The sequence below is a fragment of the Alosa pseudoharengus genome, unplaced genomic scaffold (genome assembly GCF_046254945.1).
Source record: "Alosa pseudoharengus isolate Yale_2024_CS ecotype anadromous, Long Island Sound unplaced genomic scaffold, YU_APseudo_1.1 YU_APseudo_1.1_scf_20, whole genome shotgun sequence".
Taxonomy (NCBI): domain Eukaryota; kingdom Metazoa; phylum Chordata; class Actinopteri; order Clupeiformes; family Clupeidae; genus Alosa; species Alosa pseudoharengus.
In genome coordinates, this window is record NW_027468664.1 from 35,423,777 (window position 1) to 35,446,180 (window position 22,404).

The following is a 22,404-nucleotide window of genomic DNA, read 5'->3' on the forward strand; positions in this document are numbered from 1 at the left end:
GCAACTACACAAATCAAAACAGTGTCTTGTGTGATAATTGAGCCAGTAGAAAAATAACTGTTCAGAATTAATCTGTAGCCTTGGGTAGGCTTCTGCAGAAAACAATGTTATTGGCAATTTAATAATATCTAGCTACGTTTTTAACAGGCTAGACAACTATGACCCACGTTAATTTGCCCTACTTCTTGACTGCAATGTAGTCAATTGACTGCTTGACATGTCATTTTTATTTTTCTGTACAATAAACAAATACATCTGCTTTATGCCGCAGAATTACATTCATATTTGGCTGACTTCTGCAGACGCGCCACTTCCCTCCCCATATTCCAAGATTAAGATAGTAGCCTATACAAAAAGTACTTCATACTATCATAAAAATTCGTTAAAACGAATAGCTATTTGCAATTTGACAAAACACTGGTCCTCATTTTGCAAATGCGATTGCCTGTTGCATTTAGTTAGATGTCTGAGTCACGCATTATGTTTGAAAAGCATAGCATAGAGATTGTTAAAAACAATAAAGTATGGCTCCCCGTTTGGGACATCGAAAACTTTTTTTATTCTGTGTCCTAAAAACTGTCATATTTTATGGCATTGTGTCATGTAAGGTCGTTGCAAAATCTAGAGAAATGTGTGAGGTGGTCAGCGGGGGACAATTGAGACACACATTGGATTGTGTTATTAGGCTACTTGAACATTTCACACTGTCCACAGCCAGGGTCGGACTGGGAGCAAAATTCGGCCCTGGCAATTTTCTCCAGGACCGGCCCACCACTGGACCGACGACCCCCCCCCCCCCCCCAAAAAAAAAAAAAAACTGAACCCAAACATTTACATTTGGACCTATAGCCTAATCACAATAACACGGGGGTCCGGGGGTGTCTCTCCGGGATTTTTAATGTGCTAATCACACCGTTTTGAACTGTTTTGAAATTGAGAGGGACAGGATTCAGGGATAGGCTACTAAAGACAGGCTCATCTTCTGTCTGTCTCACGTCATGTTACCCCATGCATTAAACCACATGTCACTGCTTGACTAAATGAAAAATATAGGCTACTGAACATGGACTTTGTCATAGTTGACAGAAATTACGTTTTGTGCCAACATGTTGTAGGCTAGAAACACAAACACAGCCTTTATTTGGTGCAAATCTTCTCCTAACTTTGGTTATAGTCCGCGATTCACATTAACTGTAGGCTATCACCACAAGTGTATAGCCTACTAAACCTTTTTGCACTATTTTGTGTGCCGTCATCACATTTTGCAATACCGTTACTAACCTAGGCTACCAGTTGATAGCCTACTTTTTACCTGCATCGACTCGCGATTGATTGTGCATCTAACACATCTAACACTCGGTGGAGAGACCACTTTCCAAGTTTCACTTTCAATGTCGTTGTGAGCTAAAAGGTTAGGCCTACTATATGGGAAATACTTTGAAGTTCCTTTTGAGTAGGATCAGCTCCAAAAATGAATGGGTTTTCTTTAACCTGTGCTACTTTTCCACCAAGTTGTGCGAAAATTGTAGGCTACCCGTAGTTTTTTTTTTTTTTTTTTATGTTGACAGAACCGCACTACAGTAGCCTACGTGGTGCAGTAGGCCTACTGTAAATGAGCTCTTGGTAGCGCGTGCAACTAACGTCTATAAAAGCAATATATTTATGGAATAAAACTAGACCTCTGTTTGCTGTTTACGGTTAAACTGCAATAATGTGAACACCAGCCAGCGGAGGCCACTTATACAGCCTAGGCTACCATGCACTCGAACTAGCGGCTGCTTGGACAAATCCACTTGAGGGGTGGGGCAGGGGGGCGCGATCGTAACACACACTGAACCTGTCATGAAGAGGCCAAAATGATTGACCTGTCACCCCCCAAGCCAAATGGATGCAACTGCATTTATAGGCTAGACCTAGGCCTACATGACGGGCCGCAAATAGGCTAAATAACTTTTTTTTTTAATTAAAAAAAAAAAATCCCGCAGGTCACCGGCCCACATGTGGACCGGCCCACCGGGCATTTGCCCGGTTGTACAGATTACCAGTCCGAGCCTGTCCACAGCTGTGGTATCGGGGGCAGGAGGATTACTGTTAGCACAGGCTTTATATAAAGTTCTTCAACAGAAGGCCTGCCTCGAAAAATGACAACTCCTAAACTAGGAGTGAGTCTTCGTTGCTATGGATGACATCATTACTCATGCACGAGCTTGACTGAAGTGACCACCTTGATTGGCTGACGATTGTAACGCGGGAATTATTCCAAACACCTCCCTTACGATGATGAATGACAGGTGACAGGTCTGAGAATGCGTGCGCTACACAAGTAGTGCGAAGGACGGAAGATGATTAATAACTGAATAAAAAGGCCTAGCCTAAATGAATGAAGAGTAAGGCAAAACAAATAGCCTAGTAGCCTAATGAAACATAGGCCTATGGATTGATGATAGATAGATAGATAGATAGATAGATAGATAGATACTTCCAAGGGGAAATTCAAGCTGCAGTAATGATGCAGTATCTTTGCAACATTATTAAATTAATCTGTCACCATATGCCTATGTTTGCAAAGAGGAGAACATTTTAATTTGATTCACAATGAAACGTTACATTTAATTTACATGTTAACAATGAGTAGTTTTGGTTGTTGTTGGTGGCGTTATTGCATCCCTTTTATGAATGCAAAATTGTTCCCTCACGATTGGAAGCTCCTGTTGCCGCATAGGCTACGCATTTCAAAACATCGCAACGTGAAATGCCACAAAAAGCTGTTTATGAATAGGTCTTAGTAAGTTAGGAGTCCTCTCGACTTCTATTAAGCTGTCCCAGACTTAGGTGGTACTTTTAGGTCTAAAATGCTTTGTGAATTACTTTTAGTGAAAATAATTAGGAGTCCTAAATTTAGGAGTGACATGCCCATATTTTTAGGAGTTGCTCCTAAATTCGCCAGTTAGGAGCTACTTTTAGCCTAAAAATTATTTGTGAGTACGGCCCTGAATAAAAAGGCCTAGCCTAAATGAATCAAGAGTAAGGCAAAACAAATAGCCTAGTAGCCTAATGAAACATACGGATTGATGTAGTATTTTTGTAACATTATTAAATTAATCTGTTACTATGCCTACATTTGCAAAAGAGAACATTTTAATTTGATTCACAATAATGTTACATTTAATTTAGGCTACATGTTGACAATGAGTAGCCTAGTTTTGGTTGTTGTTGGTGGCGTTATTGCATGTTAGTTATGCCTACAATACAAAATTGCTTCCTCACAATTGGAAGCTCCTGTAGCTGCATAGGATTTCAAAACACGGTGAAATGCCACAAAACCGGTTTGTGAATAGATCTGTGAGTTAGGAGTCCTCTCGACTTATTTTAAGCTGTCACAGAGGTGGTGTGATTTGTTGGGGACAGGGCCGGATTAACTGGGCACAAATGTCTGATGGCCCCCCCTGCCCCCCAGCCAATGTGAATCCGGTGGTCAGTTAACTCATTGAGTGCCAAAAACGTAATATTACATTTTTCCTTCCCATGCGTTGAGTGCCAAAAACGTAATATTACGTTTTTAGCTTTTTTTTTAAATTACGAAACTAGACACTCTACTGGCAACTAGGGAAAGACCTTGTGACAGCACGGAAAGACGGCTGACAGGAGGGAATAGACCCCGCCGGGGCTACAATGGGTTAGCAGCTCATTGTGGCAGTAGCCCAGGCTTCACTAAGCTATGGGCTGCACCCTACTAAGCTACAGTACGACATAATGAAAAAATACCCCTAGAGTCAGCGAGAGCAGGGGCGGAAGATGACTCACTTGTGATAGACATGGTTACTGACCCTGGAACGAATTTGATTACGAGTAAGGAAAACATGTTTGTGGAAGCCACTAGTTCAGAGAAAACTGAGAAAAAGCTGCAGATGTGTGTGTGTGGTTGGCAGAAGGTTACAAGTCTAAAGGGCCTGAAAATTCATCAAGGGAAAAAGAAGTGCTTGGTAGAGGGAACACAGGGTCCCCGCATTGATAGCTATTTCTTAAGAAGTGCATCAAGTCAGTCGGTTGAAGTCCAGCGACAGGAAGAAACCCACAGTTCGCAGGACATCAGTACCCCTGTTGTTGAGGTAAGTTCTAGCACTGAGGCAGAGAGAGAGGCCAGTCAGCCAAGGAGGGAGAAGATTAATGGTCATAGGCCTGGGGTTAGATGGCCAGGCGCAGCAGAATGTAGAATGTGGGAAGATGTTAATAGTGATTTGGTCAGTATCCTGGGTCAGCTCAAGGGGACGGCTGAAAGCAAATTAGAGAAAATGGGAGACATTATTTATAGCTATGGTAAGGAAAGATTTGGGACTATTGAGAGAAGGACAAAACGGCTACATGAGGTAGTTAAATCTAGGCGCCAGCAGGAGATAGATAAACTTATCAAGGAGAGGAGGCAGCTTAAGAAGCAGTGGAGAAAAGCTACAGATGATGAGAAGGAAGGTATTGACTGTCTACAGGCAGATGTGAGGGAGCGGTTAGTAGTGCTAAGAAGAGCTGAAAATATTAGGAAAAATAGGAAGAAGAAATCACGAGCCCGACTAGCATTCTATAAAGACCCATTTAAGTTTGTTAAGTCTTTATTCGTAATGCAGAAGAGTGGTAGTCTTTTGGAACCTAAGCAGAAGCTTGAGGAGTATTTAGAGGGAGTGCACAAAGATAGGGAGAGGTTCAGGGAGATGGTACTTCCTGCTGATATCCCACCTATTGGTGAATTAAGTAGCCAATGCGACGATAGTCCACCAAGGTGGAAAGAGGTGCAAGAAGTAATAAAACGTGCAAGGGCCTCTTCAGCCCCGGGACCTAATGGAGTGCCCTACCGGTTGTATAAGAGTGCACCAGATGTTTTAAGATTTTTATGGCAATTAATGAAGATAGTTTGGAAAAAGCAGAGTATTCCCAAGGCTTGGCGGAGGGCTGGGGGAATATTTATTCCCAAAGAAAAGGACGCAGTGGAGATTAATCAATTTAGGCCAATTAGTCTACTGAATGTTGAAGGGAAGGTTTTCTTTAGTGTGGTGGCACGGAGACTGACAAATTACCTTGAAAGGAATAAACTAATTGATACCACGGTGCAAAAAGCTGGAATTCCTGGCTTCTCCGGGTGCTTAGAGCATACCAGCATGATTTGGCACCAAATTCAATTAGCAAAGCGTGAGAAGAGAGACCTGCACGTTGTGTTCTTGGATTTGGCTAATGCTTTTGGGTCTGTGCCGCATAGTCTGTTGTGGGAGGCCTTTGATTATTTCAGAATCCCAGGTAGCATTAAAAGCCTAGTAAAAGCATACTTTCTGGATATTCAATTATGTTTTACTACAGCTGATTACACCACAGGTTGGCAACAACTTGAGATAGGAATCATGGCCGGATGTACCATCTCCCCACTTGCTTTTACAATGGCAATGGAGGTCATTATTAGGGCCTCAAAATGGGTAGTGGGCGGGGAGAAGTTGCAGGGAGGGCCACGCCTCCCCCCGATTCGGGCTTTCATGGACGACATGACAACCTTGACGACAACCGTTCCATGCACCAACAGGTTGCTGGGTAAGTTAAATAGTAATCTGCAATGGGCCAGAATGAAGGTGAAACCAAGTAAGTCTAGGAGTCTCTCAATTATTAAAGGGAAGGTAACCCTTATAAATAAGGAGGTGATTCCCACAGTTGAGGCCTGAAGAGCCTGGGAAGGTGGTATGATGCAAGCCTTAGTGATAAATCACAGGTTGAAGACTTGAGACAGGTCACTAGGCAAGGTATTGCAAAAATTGACAAGTCGGGGCTGCCAGGTAAGCTCAAGCTGTGGTGTTTGCAGTTTGGTTTGTTGCCTCGGCTAATGTGGCCATTGACAGTTTATGAAGTTCCTCTGTCAAAGGTAGAGAGGTTGGAAAAAATGATCAACTCCTTTGTCAGAAAATGGCTCGGAGTCCCACGCTGCTTAAGCAGTGTAGCCTTGTATGGGAAGGGTATTGTAGAGTTGCCAATATCTAGTCTGACATAGGAATTTAAGTGTGCTAAGGCTAGATTGGAATTGACTCTTACTCAGTCCAAGGACCCAGTGGTGAGGAAAGTTGCACCCTCAGTTAATGCAGGGAGGAAGTGGAACCCAGAGCAGGCAGTTAAGCAAGCTCAATCAGCATTGAAGCATAGAGATATAATGGGCCATGTGCAGCACGGGCGGGGGGGTCTAGGGGTGGGTGCAAGTAAACCCTTGTGGAGTAAGGCTTCTGCAGGAGAAAAGAGGAAAATGGTAGTGGAGGAAATGCATAGACAGGAGGAGGCTGTAAGATGTACTAAGGCAGTGTCGCAGGCAAAACAAGGGCAGTGGGTGAACTGGGAAGGGGTGGAAAAAAGACAGATTAAATGGAAAGATCTATGGGGCATGGAAGCTAGTAAGACCAGATTTATGTTAGGTGCTACATATGATGTGCTCCCATCTCCCAAGAATTTAAGTCAATGGTTTGGTGAGGATGATAAATGCATACTTTGCTCGTGTGTGGGCAGTCTCCACCATATCCTATCAGGATGCAAGGTAAGTCTCACCCAGGGGCGGTATACGTGGCGTCATAACCAGGTATTGAAATGTGTGGCAGCGGCAATAGAGGATAAAAGAAGAGAAGTCAATTCATTAGCAGCTAGTAAAGGGGTAAGGCAAATTAACTTTGTACGTCAGGGGGATAAACCTTGTTCCGCGAAGGCCAGGTGCAAAACCGGCCAGTTGAAAAATGGGGCGGGCTGGGAAATGAAGGTTGATCTTGGCCAGCAGATGGCGGTACCTCCACATATAGTGAGTACTAAGCTACGTCCTGACGTAATTCTATGGTCGGATTCAGAGAAGATAGTTTACTTCATTGAACTCACTGTTCCTTGGGAAGACAGAGTGGAAGTGGCCAATGAGCTGAAGAGAGCTAAATATACTGAAATAGCAGAGGAGGCAGCTAAGCGAGGTTGGAGTGCACGATTAAGGCCTATTGAAATCGGTGCACGTGGGTTTGTGGCCAGATCTGCTATTGGCTTGCTGTCTGAATTGGGCATTTGTGGTCGAAGTCTAAGGCAGGTGGTTAGTAACATGTCCTTAGCAGCAGAACGGGCAAGCGAATGGTTGTGGGTAAGGAGAAGTTACCCTTCCTGGGGCGCAAGCTAAGGTAAGCTAACTGGCTCATTTGTTTTGGTCGTGGGTAAGGAGAAGTTACCCTTCCTGGGGCGCAAGCTAAGGTAAGCTAACTGGCTCATTTGTTTTGGTGGTGGGTAAGGAGAAGTTACCCTTCCTGGGGCGCAAGCTAAGGTAAGCTAACTGGCTCATTTGTTTTGTGTTTGTGATGGACTGTGCCTAGGTTGATGGTACTTGGCTAAGGTTCTTTATGGTTTATGGTTCAGTCCACATCAACGGGACGGACCGACCTAGCCAACTTAAACCATGCCTAGGTTGGTTAAGGGTATTTGGATGCTTGTTGTGGTAATATGGGGCAGCATGGGGCGTAAGCTAACTGCTAACTGCTGGCTAATTTGTTTTGTGTTTGGGATGGGGCCTAAGATAATGGGCTAAGCTAACTGGCTAATTTGTTTTGTGTTTGTGATGGGCTGTGCCTAGGGTGATGGTACTTGGCTAAGGTTCTTCATGGTTTATGGTTCAGTCCACATCAACGGGACGGACCGACCTAGCCAACTTAGACCATGCCTGGGCTGGTTAAGAGTATTTTGAGTATTGGATATTTCAATGTGGTAATATGGTGGTAGCATGGAGGGGAGTGTCTCCAGGACGCTGGTTTCACTGTTAAGCCTTCATGAGGTGTCGTGGGCCTAACTTAACGAAACATCGGTGAATGAGGGTGCCCACTTGATAACCCCAATGACATGCCGCATACTATATAGGCTACTGCTGTTGGATAGGCCATTTGCATTGTGCTTGTGACCATTTGTTGGCGGATTTGTGGGTAGTGTGCTTTTTAAAGTCAAGCTTGAGCAGGGGCTTCTGAATGTGTTTTTACCTTGGATTTTGGAACAAGGGATTTTAACATCTAATCCTGTGTATTAATGTAACACACCTTATATGTGATTTTGGGAACTCTGTGATGAATGGAAATGAAATATATGACGATCGTGAAACTCATGAAAACGCGCATCTGGATATTTTATCTGGACGTTTTATCATAACTCGGTTGCCGCTTTGGGTCGAATCAGTGACGCATGCACGTCAGGTCAAAACCAGGCCATTTTCGTGGGTCTATCACTAGGTGGCAGTCTCGCCAGGTCTCGCTGATCACTTCCCGGAAAGTTTACATAAGTAAGTAACAGGCAACACTTCATATTTCATGAAAGACGTTATATCTCAATTTCTAGAAAAAAACAGCGATTTTGATGAAAACTAGCCACTGTTTAGCTTGGGATTTCTCAGGAACAGAGGCGTGTAGAAATACACGGTTTGCACCCACCGAGAGCTTAAAGTCTCACATTTTAATCGAGCTATGTATGTGTTCATAGCTATAACACAGAATATGCTGTGGCTGTACAAAAATCATCAACAATGGTCTAGATTGCTGGCACTCTAGGACAAAGCTCCCGAAAACAGCTTGGCATTCAATGAGTTAATAGGCCTATATCGTGAAGATTTTTCTTGCCATCTAAGGCATGAGCGCATCTGTGAGGTCAAGCCTCACCAAGTAGCCCATTTGTTTACAACTAACATTACATTTAATTAAACTGCTTATAGGCTATGCCGAAATAGTTTTCAACATTTTGAATATTAGTGTCGGGTAAATTAGGAAATGTTCTCAAAGTAGCCTTATGGCTGAAAGCTGCTTGGGATTCCCCCCTGTCAAGCAATATAACCATACAAACGCGCGGCCTGTTTCAAAAGGAGTAATTTCGGCTTTGTCGGAACTGAAGAGCTGTGGACGGCACAGCAGGGCATGCCCAATGAAAATAAATTAACGCAACGCAACACAACACAGACCCCGCTTCTCTTGCGTCAGTCACTGAAATGAATGAAACACAGAACCCGATTCTCTCGCGGCAGTCACTGACAGTAGCCTAGAATAAATGCATGGGAAAAAACACTTCCCCATGACAAAGACATCGTAAAACAGTGAAAGTTAATATTTTGTTACTAGCAACATGCATCTGTCCTTTGTCAAATGTGTTACGTTCCAAGTAGCGTTATGGTAGGCCAACTTGGAGTGAACATACAAACAGGGGAAATTCTTTCTCTAGTAGCTGAGTGCAAGCGCCAATGAATCGTGCTCTCACGACAATCACGCCGTTAAACTTAAATAGGTTAACATCCCTCTAAGTTCGCCTTCAAGCAAGGAAAATGATGATTTGAAGACATCTGTTTCGTTGGAAGGGCAAGGGGGTAGCAACAGGGCAACACAGAGACAGGCCCGATGGCAGGGCTGTTATGAGAGTATTAAAATATGGGATATTCTACGGGAAAACGTTTAAATGGCAAGACAGCGGGGGAAGTTAAAATAAGTGATAAACACGGAAAAAGTTGCCATGCATTGTTTCGTTCCCCGTGCACAGGGATTATTTGTCATATTATTAATCACATATGATTATTTGTGAAATTGTGCAAACAGGTGCAACACATTTGAAAAGGAAGGACTGGTAGCATGCAAGCTCACGGGAAATATTGATTTAAGAGCGTTATCACAGTGTGTGGCTGTGGCGCAAAGCAGCGCAGGCGGAAGACAGCGACAATTGGCAGGGGAGGGTCATGTCTTTTTTAACAATTCTGGTCGGAGGGTCATTGAACAATTTCTAGCAGGCAAGGGAGGGTCATGCAACGTTTGACTGAAGCACTCAAAATTCCTCCGGTGGCCCCTTCAATAAATAACGAACAGTCCCTAGATTGCTGCTGGGCTATATGTCTTGGTTCATGTCTGTTAACAACTCATTGCCGTCAAACGCGTATCTCGCGGTTGCATCCATTACAAACAAACATGCAATGTGAACGTCTGGGATTGGGGAGAGCACTAAATGCTCTACTGAATAAGCACAAAGTCAAACCTTTAAATGAAAAACACTCTTTAATAATCAAAAAAATAAACCGCTAATGAAGTAAACTTGTGACCATCAAAAATCGTATCGCCTGTAACTCCGTGATAACAGGACGTAACAGGAAGGCATTTGGCTGAGCAACGGAGGTTAATGTGCTCTATATTTTGTCCAAATGATGTCTGTCTATCATCGTTGCACTCGGAGAAAACCAGAATGTTTAATTTGTCCTGCGTTTCTTCTACGGGTGCAAACGGGATTCACTCGCAGTTAACCAAATATTTCTTTATTAGGGCAGGGCAGGCATATTTCTGGCTATTAAATTATTTCTAAACCAGTCTGCTAAAGTCTGTAGTGAAGTCTGTGTAGGGTTTTCCAGACTCCATTTCTTTTTACGAGACACCCTGCTCACTTGAGACATCTGCCGGTTGTTTGGGTTGTTGCAGTGGCGTTAAAGTCGCGTGATCCCGCACGCGGACCGCGAGGGAAGCTGGCCAAGTCGAAGCACTGCCCACTGTACCTTCCATTGTTTTTAATCACACTTTTGTTAAAACTCTTTGTTTCAAAGGAGCACTCTGGCCAATTTTAACACAGAGCTCAGTTGATCATGTTCACGGAATACTTTCTGTTGGAAAAAACGTGAAAAGAATCAGTGCTGTCTGACGGGAGTTAGCCGGCTACCGGCTTAAGCATCCAAAGTTTCTACAAGCTATGCTATGAGGGGATGAATTTCCAGTCCTTGCATAGTGATATGAAAGACGTATCAGAAGCACAAAACCTGTTGCAATTGACAGCGGTAATTATATGTTTGCAGCGGTAATTACATGAATTTATTTACCGCTAGAACTTTGGGAAATCCCATTCAAGTCAATGGAGTGTTCTACTAGCATTGTGAAGAGCCGTATAATAAATTAATATTAATGACGGTAACAACATGGAAACTCCAGATGAGAGCTGCAGCTGCACACTGCTGAATGGAATATGGAGGACCAAAGATGACAGGATAAATAAATAAATGCAGACATTGAAAAGGAGATATATGATTGGTGGGTTCACACTGGAATGAGTAAGCCAAAACAAAAGCAACTTTAACTTATGGAAGGCATTATGTCTATGTATTTAAAAAGAAACTGGGGGAAATTGAAAGACTCAGCACTACTTCAGTGAAAATTTCTGCCGATGTGAGAGATGTTGCTGTTGACACAGATGACATCTCTGACAATACTGCTTTGCCAACTTCATTGCAATATTTACCTGATATGAGAAATGTTGCTGTAAACACAAATTAAATGTCAGACAATACTGCTTTGCCAACTTCATTACAATCTTTTCTTGATATGAGAGATGCTGCTATTCATACAGATGATATTTCAGACAATGTTGTGTTGCCAGACCTATCGTTTGCAGGCAGCCCAAGCACCGGTAGGCCTACCTCTCCTGACAATGAAACTTCCTTAAACCTAGTAGTTCTCAAACTTTTTCTTTCATTCCCCACTTTGATCAAGGGAGCATTTTCGAACCTGTCCCTCACCGCTCTAAGAAAGTGGTAGGTCGAGCTTAAAATTGTAAAAATTTAGGCCCCAGTTGTGGCGCAACTGGCTGGGGCACCTGCACCGTACGCCGGCGACCCGGGTTTGATTCCCACCTGATTCCACCCCTGCTCTCTCTCCCATTCGCTTCGAAAAAATTCTAAGTTCTAAATATATCCTCTTCAGCAGAGTTAAAATCAGCTGGTGCTGCAGATATAATAATAAATAAATACATAATGTGCCATTGTAAACACACATATTTCTGTTTTCCAGGAACATATTAGGAAGCATATTAGGAAGCATAGGCCAATATTTTACAGCATTGTACAATATATTCAATGAAATAACAACATGCTGCATTAAATGGATCCATCCAACAGTACAGCCTTTTGGTCAGCAAAGTGCGGAGAATAGACGTGCTTTTAAAGGTCGGGTCTTGATGAAATTCACCACTCTCACATCCTCGTTCAAAATCTCATTCAGGTCAGGACTAACTAAGCTGCCTTGACATGAGCGCTTCCCTATGAATAACACAGTGCGTCCATTGCGCATCGGGTGCTACCTGGGCCTAGGCTACAGATAAAAAAATAAATTTAAAAAACTCCTGTTTTTCACGTCAGTTTGTGCCCCACCTGGCATGTCTCCGCGACCCAGTAGTGACACACCACACTACAGTTTGAGAAACGCTGCTTAAACCCAACAGCTCAAACTGACTGCTCTGTGGCTACAGTCCGTCATGTGGATACAAACAACTATAGCTTGATCAAAAAGCGAGCAGGCCAGGAAAGTAAGTCAGCGAATTCTGCAATTCGTGCCACAAAATTGTCCATGACCACCAAAAATCGCATGGATTGGGGAGACCACCACCATATTTCCTGAGGCACCGCGAACGAACAAACAAACAAACCTCATGGCAAACATCAACAAAATTGTCTGAAAGATGGACTTCTAATCATGATAAAAAAAGCAGTTGAAAACACTAGAAAATGTAATTCCGAAGAATTACCAGTGCATGAAAATGCAGAACAAACTTTTATTTGCTAACAATTGTGGGCAGAGGAAACAGTTGGCGGGAGTCATAATTGATGACAACTGACCGTTTGAATGGCTGACCTGTTAAAGAGACATTAGGCAACGTTTTCGTGTTAATTACTCATCTTCGTAAGTCAGTATATGGTTAAATGACTCATTATAGGGCGAATGAAGACTCTCTCGTCCGCCCCTACTGCCTGTAGGAAGAATATCCCGCTTGCAAGTTCAGTGTATCGTACCCGCCGACCGAAGCAGGATCAGTTTACATCCTGCATACAGCAGGCAGGCTAATGAAACGCTAGCGACTGTTGCAAACGTGTGTATAATGGCAGAGCCAGCGAAGAAGCAGCGAAAACCCTTGACGGAAGATGCAAAGAAAAGGAAAAGAGCTTCAGACCGAGCGAGGGGGAGTTTCGTAGAGAAAAAGCATCAAGCTTGCCTGGTGTCCCTTTAAACAGTTGGATAGTTTAAATTGTTAAATTATTTAACTCATTGAGTGCCAAAAACGTAATATTACGTTTTTAGCTTTTTTTTTAAATTACGAAACTAGACACTCTACACACCTTATATGTGATTTTGGGAACTCTGTGATGAATGTAAATGAAATATATGACGATCGAAAACTCATGAAAACGCACAATCTGGACATTTTATCTGGACATTTTATCATAACTCGGTTGCCGCTTTGGGTCGAATCAGTGACGCATGCACGTCATCTCAAAACCAGGCCATTTTCATGGGTCTATCACTAGGTGGCAGTCTCGCCAGGTCTCGCTGATCACTTCCCGGAAAGTTTACAGGCAACACTTCATATTTCATGAAAGATGTTATATCTCCATTTCTAGAAAAAAACAGCGATTTTGATGAAAACTAGTGAATTATTGTAGTTTATGTTGAAACAGTTGTGGACACTGGAAAGACATGAACAGGATCTGTAGTCTTAAGAGTAGGGCTGTAACGATTTAAGATTCGAAACCGAAATCGCGACATTCATATCCACGATACTGTGTCGCGGTGTGAAAAGGCAGAATCGCGACACACCCTTTCTAGTGTTTCACGCAGTGCTTTGCAGCTTATGCGGCCGCAAAAGCAACCCACCACTCCCGCTTTACTTATCGGTAGCCTACGTTGTCCAAAAACAAATAAATAAATAAATAAATAATAATTTCATACCTCTCCTTGCTTTCATTGTAGACTATGTGTGCAACTTTACCAAACAGTATAGAAGTAAACCCCCTCTCCTTGCCCTGCTCTCTCTCGCGCTCCCTCCCTCTCACTCTCCCTCCCTCTCCTGCTCAATGAACACGCGCGACTTAAATAAAACATTCCCAATCGTGAAAGCAAGGACGCATAGACGACTAGCTAAATTACTATTAAATCCGCTTAGCATCATTAGCATGCTGCACATATTTGTTTAAAACTCTTGCATTGAAGTTGACTGATCATCTCAATACCAACGTTTCCCAAAAGGGCCTGTCCCAAGGAGAACAAGTAGCCTATATTACCTTGAAACTTAAACACATGGGGAAACTGAACAGTCCAATCAGTAGACTATGATAAGCTAAGCTATATGCTACTTTGTTTACAATATTTCCAGGCTTCAACCAGACAGCTGAATTAAAGAGGTAGAGTTGTAATAAAAAATAGTAGGCCTAGGCTATAGGCTAATCTGCATAAAGTGTGCTGTCATAAATATCAGTCATTCAGAAAAATGTTTTTTTTTTTTTATCAGGATATAAAATAATAGATATATTATATTGTAATCCTCTGGTGTTCTAAGGGAGGCTATTAAAATGTTATTTAATAAAATGTCTAGCCCCCCCCCCCCCCCCAAAAAAAAAAAAAGAAAAATCGAGATTCGTATCGAACCGTGGGTCAAAAATCGTGATACAAACCGAATCGTGAGGTTGGTGTATCGTTACAGCCCTACTTAAGAGAGACAGATTGTATTCGTATGCTTAACCCAGTGTTTTTCAACCACTGTGCCGGGGCACACTAGTGTGCCGTGAGAGATCATCAGGTGTGCCGCAGAAAATTACCCAAATGTCACTCACTGGTCCAGAAAAGCAACTGTTGCATCAAAGAATTTATAACCACATGCTCTCATTGATTGTATGATTGCACTATTTGTGGTATGCAGGCATTGTACAACGGGGGCCCCATATCCAGTATTCACAGAATCATCACATATCCAGTTCATAACAACAATTAAATTAGATATAGTCACCTACAAATGAAACAGAGGGCGCTTGTTTTATTGAGCAGGTCTGGCATAGAAGCCATAATAAGGCCATATCTGTGTATTATTTGAAATTTTAGGCTATGGTATGTTAGTGTGCCGTGGGACATTTTAAGTGTCAAAAGTGTGCCGTGGCACAAAAAAGGTTGAAAAACACTGGCTTAACCCATTCGTGCTGGATGCTGCACAACGCAACATTCTATCTCCCGCCTGTTGCTGCATAGCGCAACATTGACTCTCCCGCTGGTTGCTGTGTAGCGCAGCATGCTTTTTATTTCATGTTTCTAGGTGTGTAGAGGCTTAGATAGTAAGGTTTTGGTACACATTGACAATTCTTAGTATTTTTTCATAAAACCCTCAGGAAATAAGGTTATTTAGTCTAGAATGCCATAGGATTCTATAGACGTTTTTAGCAGGCAAGTTGAATGTAGATAGTGTAATTGATGACAGAAAGTTGAATGGATGTTGGTAGGCAGATTGTTTAATGGATGTTGATAGATAGTTTAATGGGTGGATAAGTGAATGGTTTGAAGAGGATGAATGGATAGAAAGTTGGATGGAATGTGCCTTAAGCCCTCCTTACACTGACAGACTTTGGAAAGATTTGGAAAAGATTTTTGAAAGACTACAGTCTCAGACCCTCTCACATCTAAAGACCAGTAGTAGAGTTTTAAGTCACAGACTAGGATTTTGCAATGACTAGGGATCTTGCAGGGTCACTATTTACAAGACTGCAACTGGATTCCTTTAAACTATTACCCATCATGCAATAAATAAACAGGAACTGAAATGATAGCCTACTAAACTCAAAGTTGTAACGTATCATGTTTGATATTGTCGTAACGGCAAAACTAGAAAAGGACTGACACCCGACTGACTTAAAACCACTAAGATTGGCACCTTACACTTAACGATCTAGTTGATGGGAGCGCGCCGCAATTCCAGTACAACTCCCATGATTTCTGTCTGACTTTGGAAATTTAGTTGCCGACTGTGAAAACAGACAAAAATCGTACAATGTAAGCATGGGCGGATTATGAACTTTCGGGCCCCTGGGCCCAGATGTTTTAAGGGCCCCCCACTAATTGTCGCATATGTGGGAGGGGTGGAAGGGGGGGTTGGGGGTCTTCCCCCAGAACATTTTAATTTGTTTGATGTGATTTCCTGTATTCTGGTGCATTTTGGGGATGGCCAATACTAAATTCAATCAGATTCATAGCCTACATCCTGATGTGTTGATATTGAGGCAATGATTCCATGCAAAGGCTTGGGCTTCAGGGCCCCCTGACCCCTTGGGCCCCTGGGCCTGGGCCCTGGGCACATCATGGTTGCTATGATCAAGTTGCACTGTATTCATTTATGAGTCATTGACAAATAAGGCTTTTAAAAGTATTTTAAGAAGTTGGAAGACTGTGTTTAAACAAGTCTTAATAGCTGCACAACATTTAGTGAATGCATGTAACTAGATTGTGGTGGATCAATCGTAGTGCCCTCTTAAATCGTAAAATATTCTATGGTCTCAGTTCACTGTTGAATGGGTAGGCATAGCCTACCCTATGCTTGCTCAAAATATATGCTTTGTCTAGTAGAGGTGCTTCAAATTGGCGCTTCTAAAAACCGCCTGTCTTAGAATATGTAGAAGAGTCGGTCCAGGACAATACCGCGCAAAACTGTCACATCCATAACGGCAACACAGTGCCATGGTAGCCTATTTAGTTGCCGTTATGGATGTGACAGTTTTGCGTGTTATTGCCCCCGTATCGTTATATCTGTTCTCGCTGTCTAGCTTTCTCCTCTTTGAGCAATCCATGATTTGAAAATAACTTACTTATCGTTAACTTAGATATCCATCTGATTGTTTCTCGTCCCTTCTCCTCTCCTCGCTCGTTTCAGGCTGTCAGTAAGTCTCTTCACCATAGTAACTTTACTCACTGACTGAACTTTATCAGAATGCACAGATTTCACTGGCTGACTAGCAGCAAGCGAAATGATGGTTCCTGGAGCTACTGAAGTAATTGCTGTTATCCTAACCTACGAAACATTTAGCGCATCTTTGAAATCTAATGTGAATATGTGAAAATCTAAATTAGGTTATTATGGTCCGGGTCCGGATAGGATCACGTCAGGGTCCGGACTCGGACCGTGGTCCGCCATTTGACGACCTCTGATTTAGACGCTGCGCTGTGTAGTTCGGATCTTTTTAGGATTAAACCGAAAAAAAGAGATTCTGATGCAATTCAATCTTTGGCTACGGATTTCTGACAACTGAGATTGACAGCGACAGCACTGGGGCTATTTTAATTCCAAAAGCAAAGGGAACTTTATCAGGATGCATAGTCTTGTGGTGATTGGTTGATAGGAAATATACATAATATGCTCATTTACACTTCACAGACTTTAAAGCTGATTTTTCTCAGAACTTGTTTTTTTTCTGAGATGAGGGTAGCTTTTACATTTTTGCCAGTTTCTCTGGGTTGGCTAAACAGAATTGAACAAATGACCCCTTGTTTTAAACCCTAAGGTCTGTGGATTATGAATATCCAATAAACCCATTTTTTCTTTCAAACTGGACTCAAACTGGACTCATTTTGTTGTGGCACGCCCCATATGATGAATAAAAAAGTATATTGTTTAATAGAATAATTAGGTGCAAGACATTTTTTCAACCATTTCTTCACATTAATCTACTATTTCTTGGTTTAAATTAGTGTTTTACCTGGTTGCACCTGACTTTTGCTACTTTGCTACTAATTTCAAATTATACAGGAATCTTTTTAGACACCTATATAAACTTTTGACTTTACTAGCAAGTTCATCCATTCAATTTTCAATTCAATAAAGAGTTTATATTAAAATAACTTTTCTTAATTTTACATTGGTTGTACCACCTGACTGTTCAAGTCCAAGTATGAAAAGAAAGTAGCTATTTTTCATCAATATTTGAGAGAGATTTACAAACTTTTCACTGGAAGGGCAGTAAACATTTCAGTAGTCATAGATAATATTTAGAGAGATGATGTAATGTTCAGTTAAAAGGCAATCAATGAAATGTACTCCTATGTTCTAATGGTATGCTGCATGTTTTTGTTTCATCAGATAAAGGAAAAAGGTTTCACAAGAGTGCACTCTCTCAATAATGTGAACAGGGCACTTCAGATTCTACAGAAGCATAATGTAAGTATAGATATTGTTTTACCTGTATCTGTTCTGTCTGGATGTCATCTGTGCAGTATGCACACATATCTACATCCACAATAGGCTCTTACAGTGTATAAGGAGGCTACTCCAGTGTCACAGTGGCGTTCTCTTTCAGTCAAAGTGCTTCAATGTCACCTTTTGTTATATGTATAACCTGCTAGGCACATATTCCTCTCTGAGCTCTTGATATGTTTTTGAATGACATGTTCATGTCACCTGGTATGTCACTCAGCTATTCAACTGCCTGCATGCAATCCAGAGCAGGTTAACACACCACACACTCATTAGGTTGCAGGCTCTAGTGTAGGGCTCCCTTTGACTCAGAAGGATGTACTTGGTATCAATGGATAGCTATGTGTCTCCTCTCATCTTGCTTGCCATATCTATGCAATTATTATGACCGCCGCGCAGCGAAGCGGCGGTCATATAGGTTTAGTCAGATTTTTTTTTTTTTTTTTCCGCATGCCCAAATATCTGTCAATGATTCCCGGGACACTGAAAGACCGGGATACACGAAACTTGGTGGGCATGTAACCCCACATGGATAGCATGGAACCATCGTTTTTCGTTTTGATCTGTAGCCCCCCCGCGGGACTGGACCCCCCGAAAGGAGGGTAGGGCAGACACAGTTTTCTGTGAATATCTCAAGAACCGTAGGGTTTAGGAGGACCATTTTTTTTTTGTATGTTGATCTCAAGGGGCCATGTCAACCCATTCCATAACCACTCATTTCATGTATAGCGCCACCTAGTTAAACACAAAAAAGTAAAAATGAGGTGTTGTAATCGCAGGTATCTGTGACCTAACATAGTCAAAACTGCACGAAATTGGAAGTGTAGGATCATTATGACACCCTCTGAATGCACGCCAAGTTTCGTGGAATTCCGTTCATGGGGGGCCACACAATAAATTAATTTATGTTACTATACACCAACTGGCCTGTAGGTGGCCGGAGACAGTTTTCTGTGAATATCTCGAGAACCGTAGGGCCTAGGAGGTCCACCTTTTTTTTGTATGTTGGTCTTAAGGGGGCATGTCAACCTATCCCATTACCACTTATTTCATGTATAGCGCCACCTAGTTAAAAATTAAAAAGCAAAACATTAGGTGTTTTCATCACAATATCTCTGGCTGACAAGGTCAAAACTGCACGAAATTAAAGGTGTAGGATCATTATGACACCCTCCGAATGCATGCCACGTTTTGTGTACTTTCGTTCATGGGGGGCCTTACAATAAAATAATGTATGTGTACATTTAGTGACGTACACCAACAAGGATTCCCGGGACACTGAAAGACCGGGGTACACAAAACTTGGTGGGCATGTAACCCCACATGGATAGCATGGAACCGTCGTTTTTCGTTTTGATCTGTAGCCCCCCCGCTGGACTGGACCCCCCGAAAGGAGGGTAGGGCAGACACAGTTCTCTGTGAATATCTTGAGAACTGTAGGGACTAGGATGACCATTTTTTTCCGTATGGTTGCCTCCAGGGGTCATGTTAACCCATTTCATGTGTACACATGTGCACAAACAGATACACACACACACACATACATTCACAGTAATCATGCGTATGACACATACTCACACAGTAGACATATGTACGCATGCATTGCATGCACAGGCACATACGCAGGCACACACACAAGCACGCACACACACACACACACACACACACACACAACATAAACATGTACATGCACACAATTCAAGAATTTCTCAGAATTATGAACAGGCAAGATGGAGGTGGGGTTGTATAAAGTGAATTTTACATGTGAAATCTATGAACTAATCATGTTTTGGTACTTGTTGTCTAGCAGATATCAGTGAGAATTGAGTGTGGATAATGCAATTTAGTGAGACAGTTAGAATCATATAGGCCTTTCAGCGTGATTTATTTTTGTGGAAAAAATGTGCTGGACTGGGCGGCGGTCATATTTTGTACCGCTCTGCGGTACATCTAGTCTATTTAATATTCAGTCAGTAGGCCTACTGGTAATGTTTGTCATGGAATGTAGACTGCAATTTAATTAGTTAGCTATCTCTGCAACCGTTTATTTGTTGCCCCTGACAACAATACAGACGAAAGTCAGGATCTTCGCCACTAGCCGTTGACAATTTGTAAAACACCCGAAAATGTACATAACAGACTGGGGGAATATAATAAGACATTGAATTAAAAGTGTACCTGACAACAATACAGACAAAAGTCAGGATCTTCGCCACTAGCCATTGACAATTTGTAAAACACTATAAAAGGGAAATAAAATTAGCTTTAGGATTATCATCATAACAACGGCTACAGCGAATATGCTAATCATGGTATACATAAACGTCAGTCGATTAAAGATTAAAAACACAGTAAAAAGAAGATGACAATTTCTAAATATATAACAGTGCATGTATAATTATGCAGCAATATATCTTTAGAATGACTCATGTTACAGCAGATCATATAAATTAACTGAAGTGCAAATCTTTTCAACCTACCCCGAAACAAAACCCCGGGACAAAAACAAATATATCAAAACACTGTATAATAAAAGAAACACAAAGCTTTCCAGTCGCAAGACTATCCCGTTATCCCGTGAAGGATTAGAGGTGACAGAGGGCTGCAACCCTCCTTAACCACACTTAGGTTAACATGCCGGTTACATGCAAATACAGCCAGTGAACTTAACATTTGCACAGTATTACAGAAATCACTCGGGCTCCCTCATTACCCAAAACCCGTAAGAAGATTAATCATTAAAATAAAACTAAATAAAAACATACACTGTTAACAAAGGGATGGGGGTCATAAGTTTGTCAAAACCCTATGTTGCATAGATTGCATAAACCTCATAACAGGTCTCACCACCCTCTCATATCTAGTTTGGGCAGTGTGTGCACCATCACTAACTAGGGGTGAGGTTGACCTTTATGGAGCTGGGCCCTCCATGGACCTTCACCGCCAGCGTCCATGGAGGGCCCAGCTCCATGATGATGACCACTCCCGCTATAGTCAAAAGGGTGACAAGACCAGCGGAACACATCTTGGACACAATCAGGGTTGAGGGATCTAGCTTCCTTAAGGAGCGTACCATATGGCACTCGTGTGAGTCGGTGGAACACACTGGGCTTCACAAAAGGCTCATGACTAAGAGCATCTGCTACCACATTCTTGGGACCTGGGATGTATTGGATGTTGAAGTGGTATGGAGCAAGCCTCGCCACCCATCTCTGTTCACAAGCATCCAGCTTCGGCTTTGTAAGAATATATGTCAGTGGGTTATTATCAGTCCACACTGAAGAATTGGCCCCACAGCCAATGACTGAATTTGTCACAAACTGCCCACTTGAGTGCCAAGAACTCCAGTCTGTGTGCAGGATATCTTGACTGAGCATAGTTCAGCGATTTGCTGGCAAAAGCTATTGGTCGTGCAACATCTTCGTCTCCACCCACCTGCGATAGTACAGCTCCCAGTCCATTTCTCGATGCATCAACAGAAAGGGCTTGGTGAAGTCTGGGTGTGCCAGAGTGACTCTATCCAGTAGTGCCTGTTTCAGAACGCTGAATGACTCACTGCACACAGAGATCCAATCAACAGAAGTCAACTATCTTTTCATGGTTGGCTTCCTTCGGCCTTTACCATGCCGTGGCTTCTTCATGCCTGAGGTGAGGTTGAACAGAGGTTTGCTGATGCGAGAACAGCCCTCAATGAACTGTTGATAGAAGACCACCATCCCAAGAAACGACCTGACCTTTGACTGAGAAGGGATGTCTGAGCAATGTTCCATGAGGTCTTGCTCGGTGATGACGTTTGATCCTTCTCCACGCATGACAAGAGCTGCAGCAGATTTTCCTCATTTGTATCCTTTTGGCCTGAGGTCAACATATTTTCCCAGTAGTCTCCTGATGCTTTCTTCACATGTATTAGATGCTTGATCACTTTCCTGCCTAAGATGAGATCATCACTTTGTCCATCAACAATGAGGGTTGGGACTGAGACGCTGCAGTCAAACACTTCCATCTGGAGGACACACACTCCAACAGGGTTTGTCTTCAGTCCACCGCAACCAACAAAGGTGATAGACATAGGAGATAGTGCATCAGGTATAAACATGTCAGCTTTCTCAAGCAAGGAAAGTGCATATGAACTCAGAGTGCAGGCCATGGATCCACTATCAACCATAGCTTTAAGGTTTACAGTGCCCTGAACTAAAACATTAGTGTAAAATAAATTGTCATGGGTGTTTAGTCTCTATGTGTTTTGATATATTACTTGGGACATATCTTCGACTGAGTCACAAAACTGAGAGTAAACCGATTTCAAATCAACATCATCACACATTGGGGATTTTCTTTTAGGCCCACCACTGGTCCCCTCCACATGTGGGCCGTCTAGTT

General features: G+C 42.4%; 1 protein-coding gene across 1 annotated transcript in view; it reads left to right on the top strand.

The window, feature by feature from the left end:
* Positions 1-22,404, top strand: part of dmd (dystrophin) — a 541,017-nt gene that overhangs the window by 60,516 nt on the left and 458,097 nt on the right. The window contains exon 4 of the mRNA XM_076297170.1: positions 17,911-17,988. Within this exon, the coding sequence (XP_076153285.1) occupies positions 17,911-17,988 (78 nt within the window). The remainder of the gene's footprint in view (positions 1-17,910; positions 17,989-22,404) is intronic.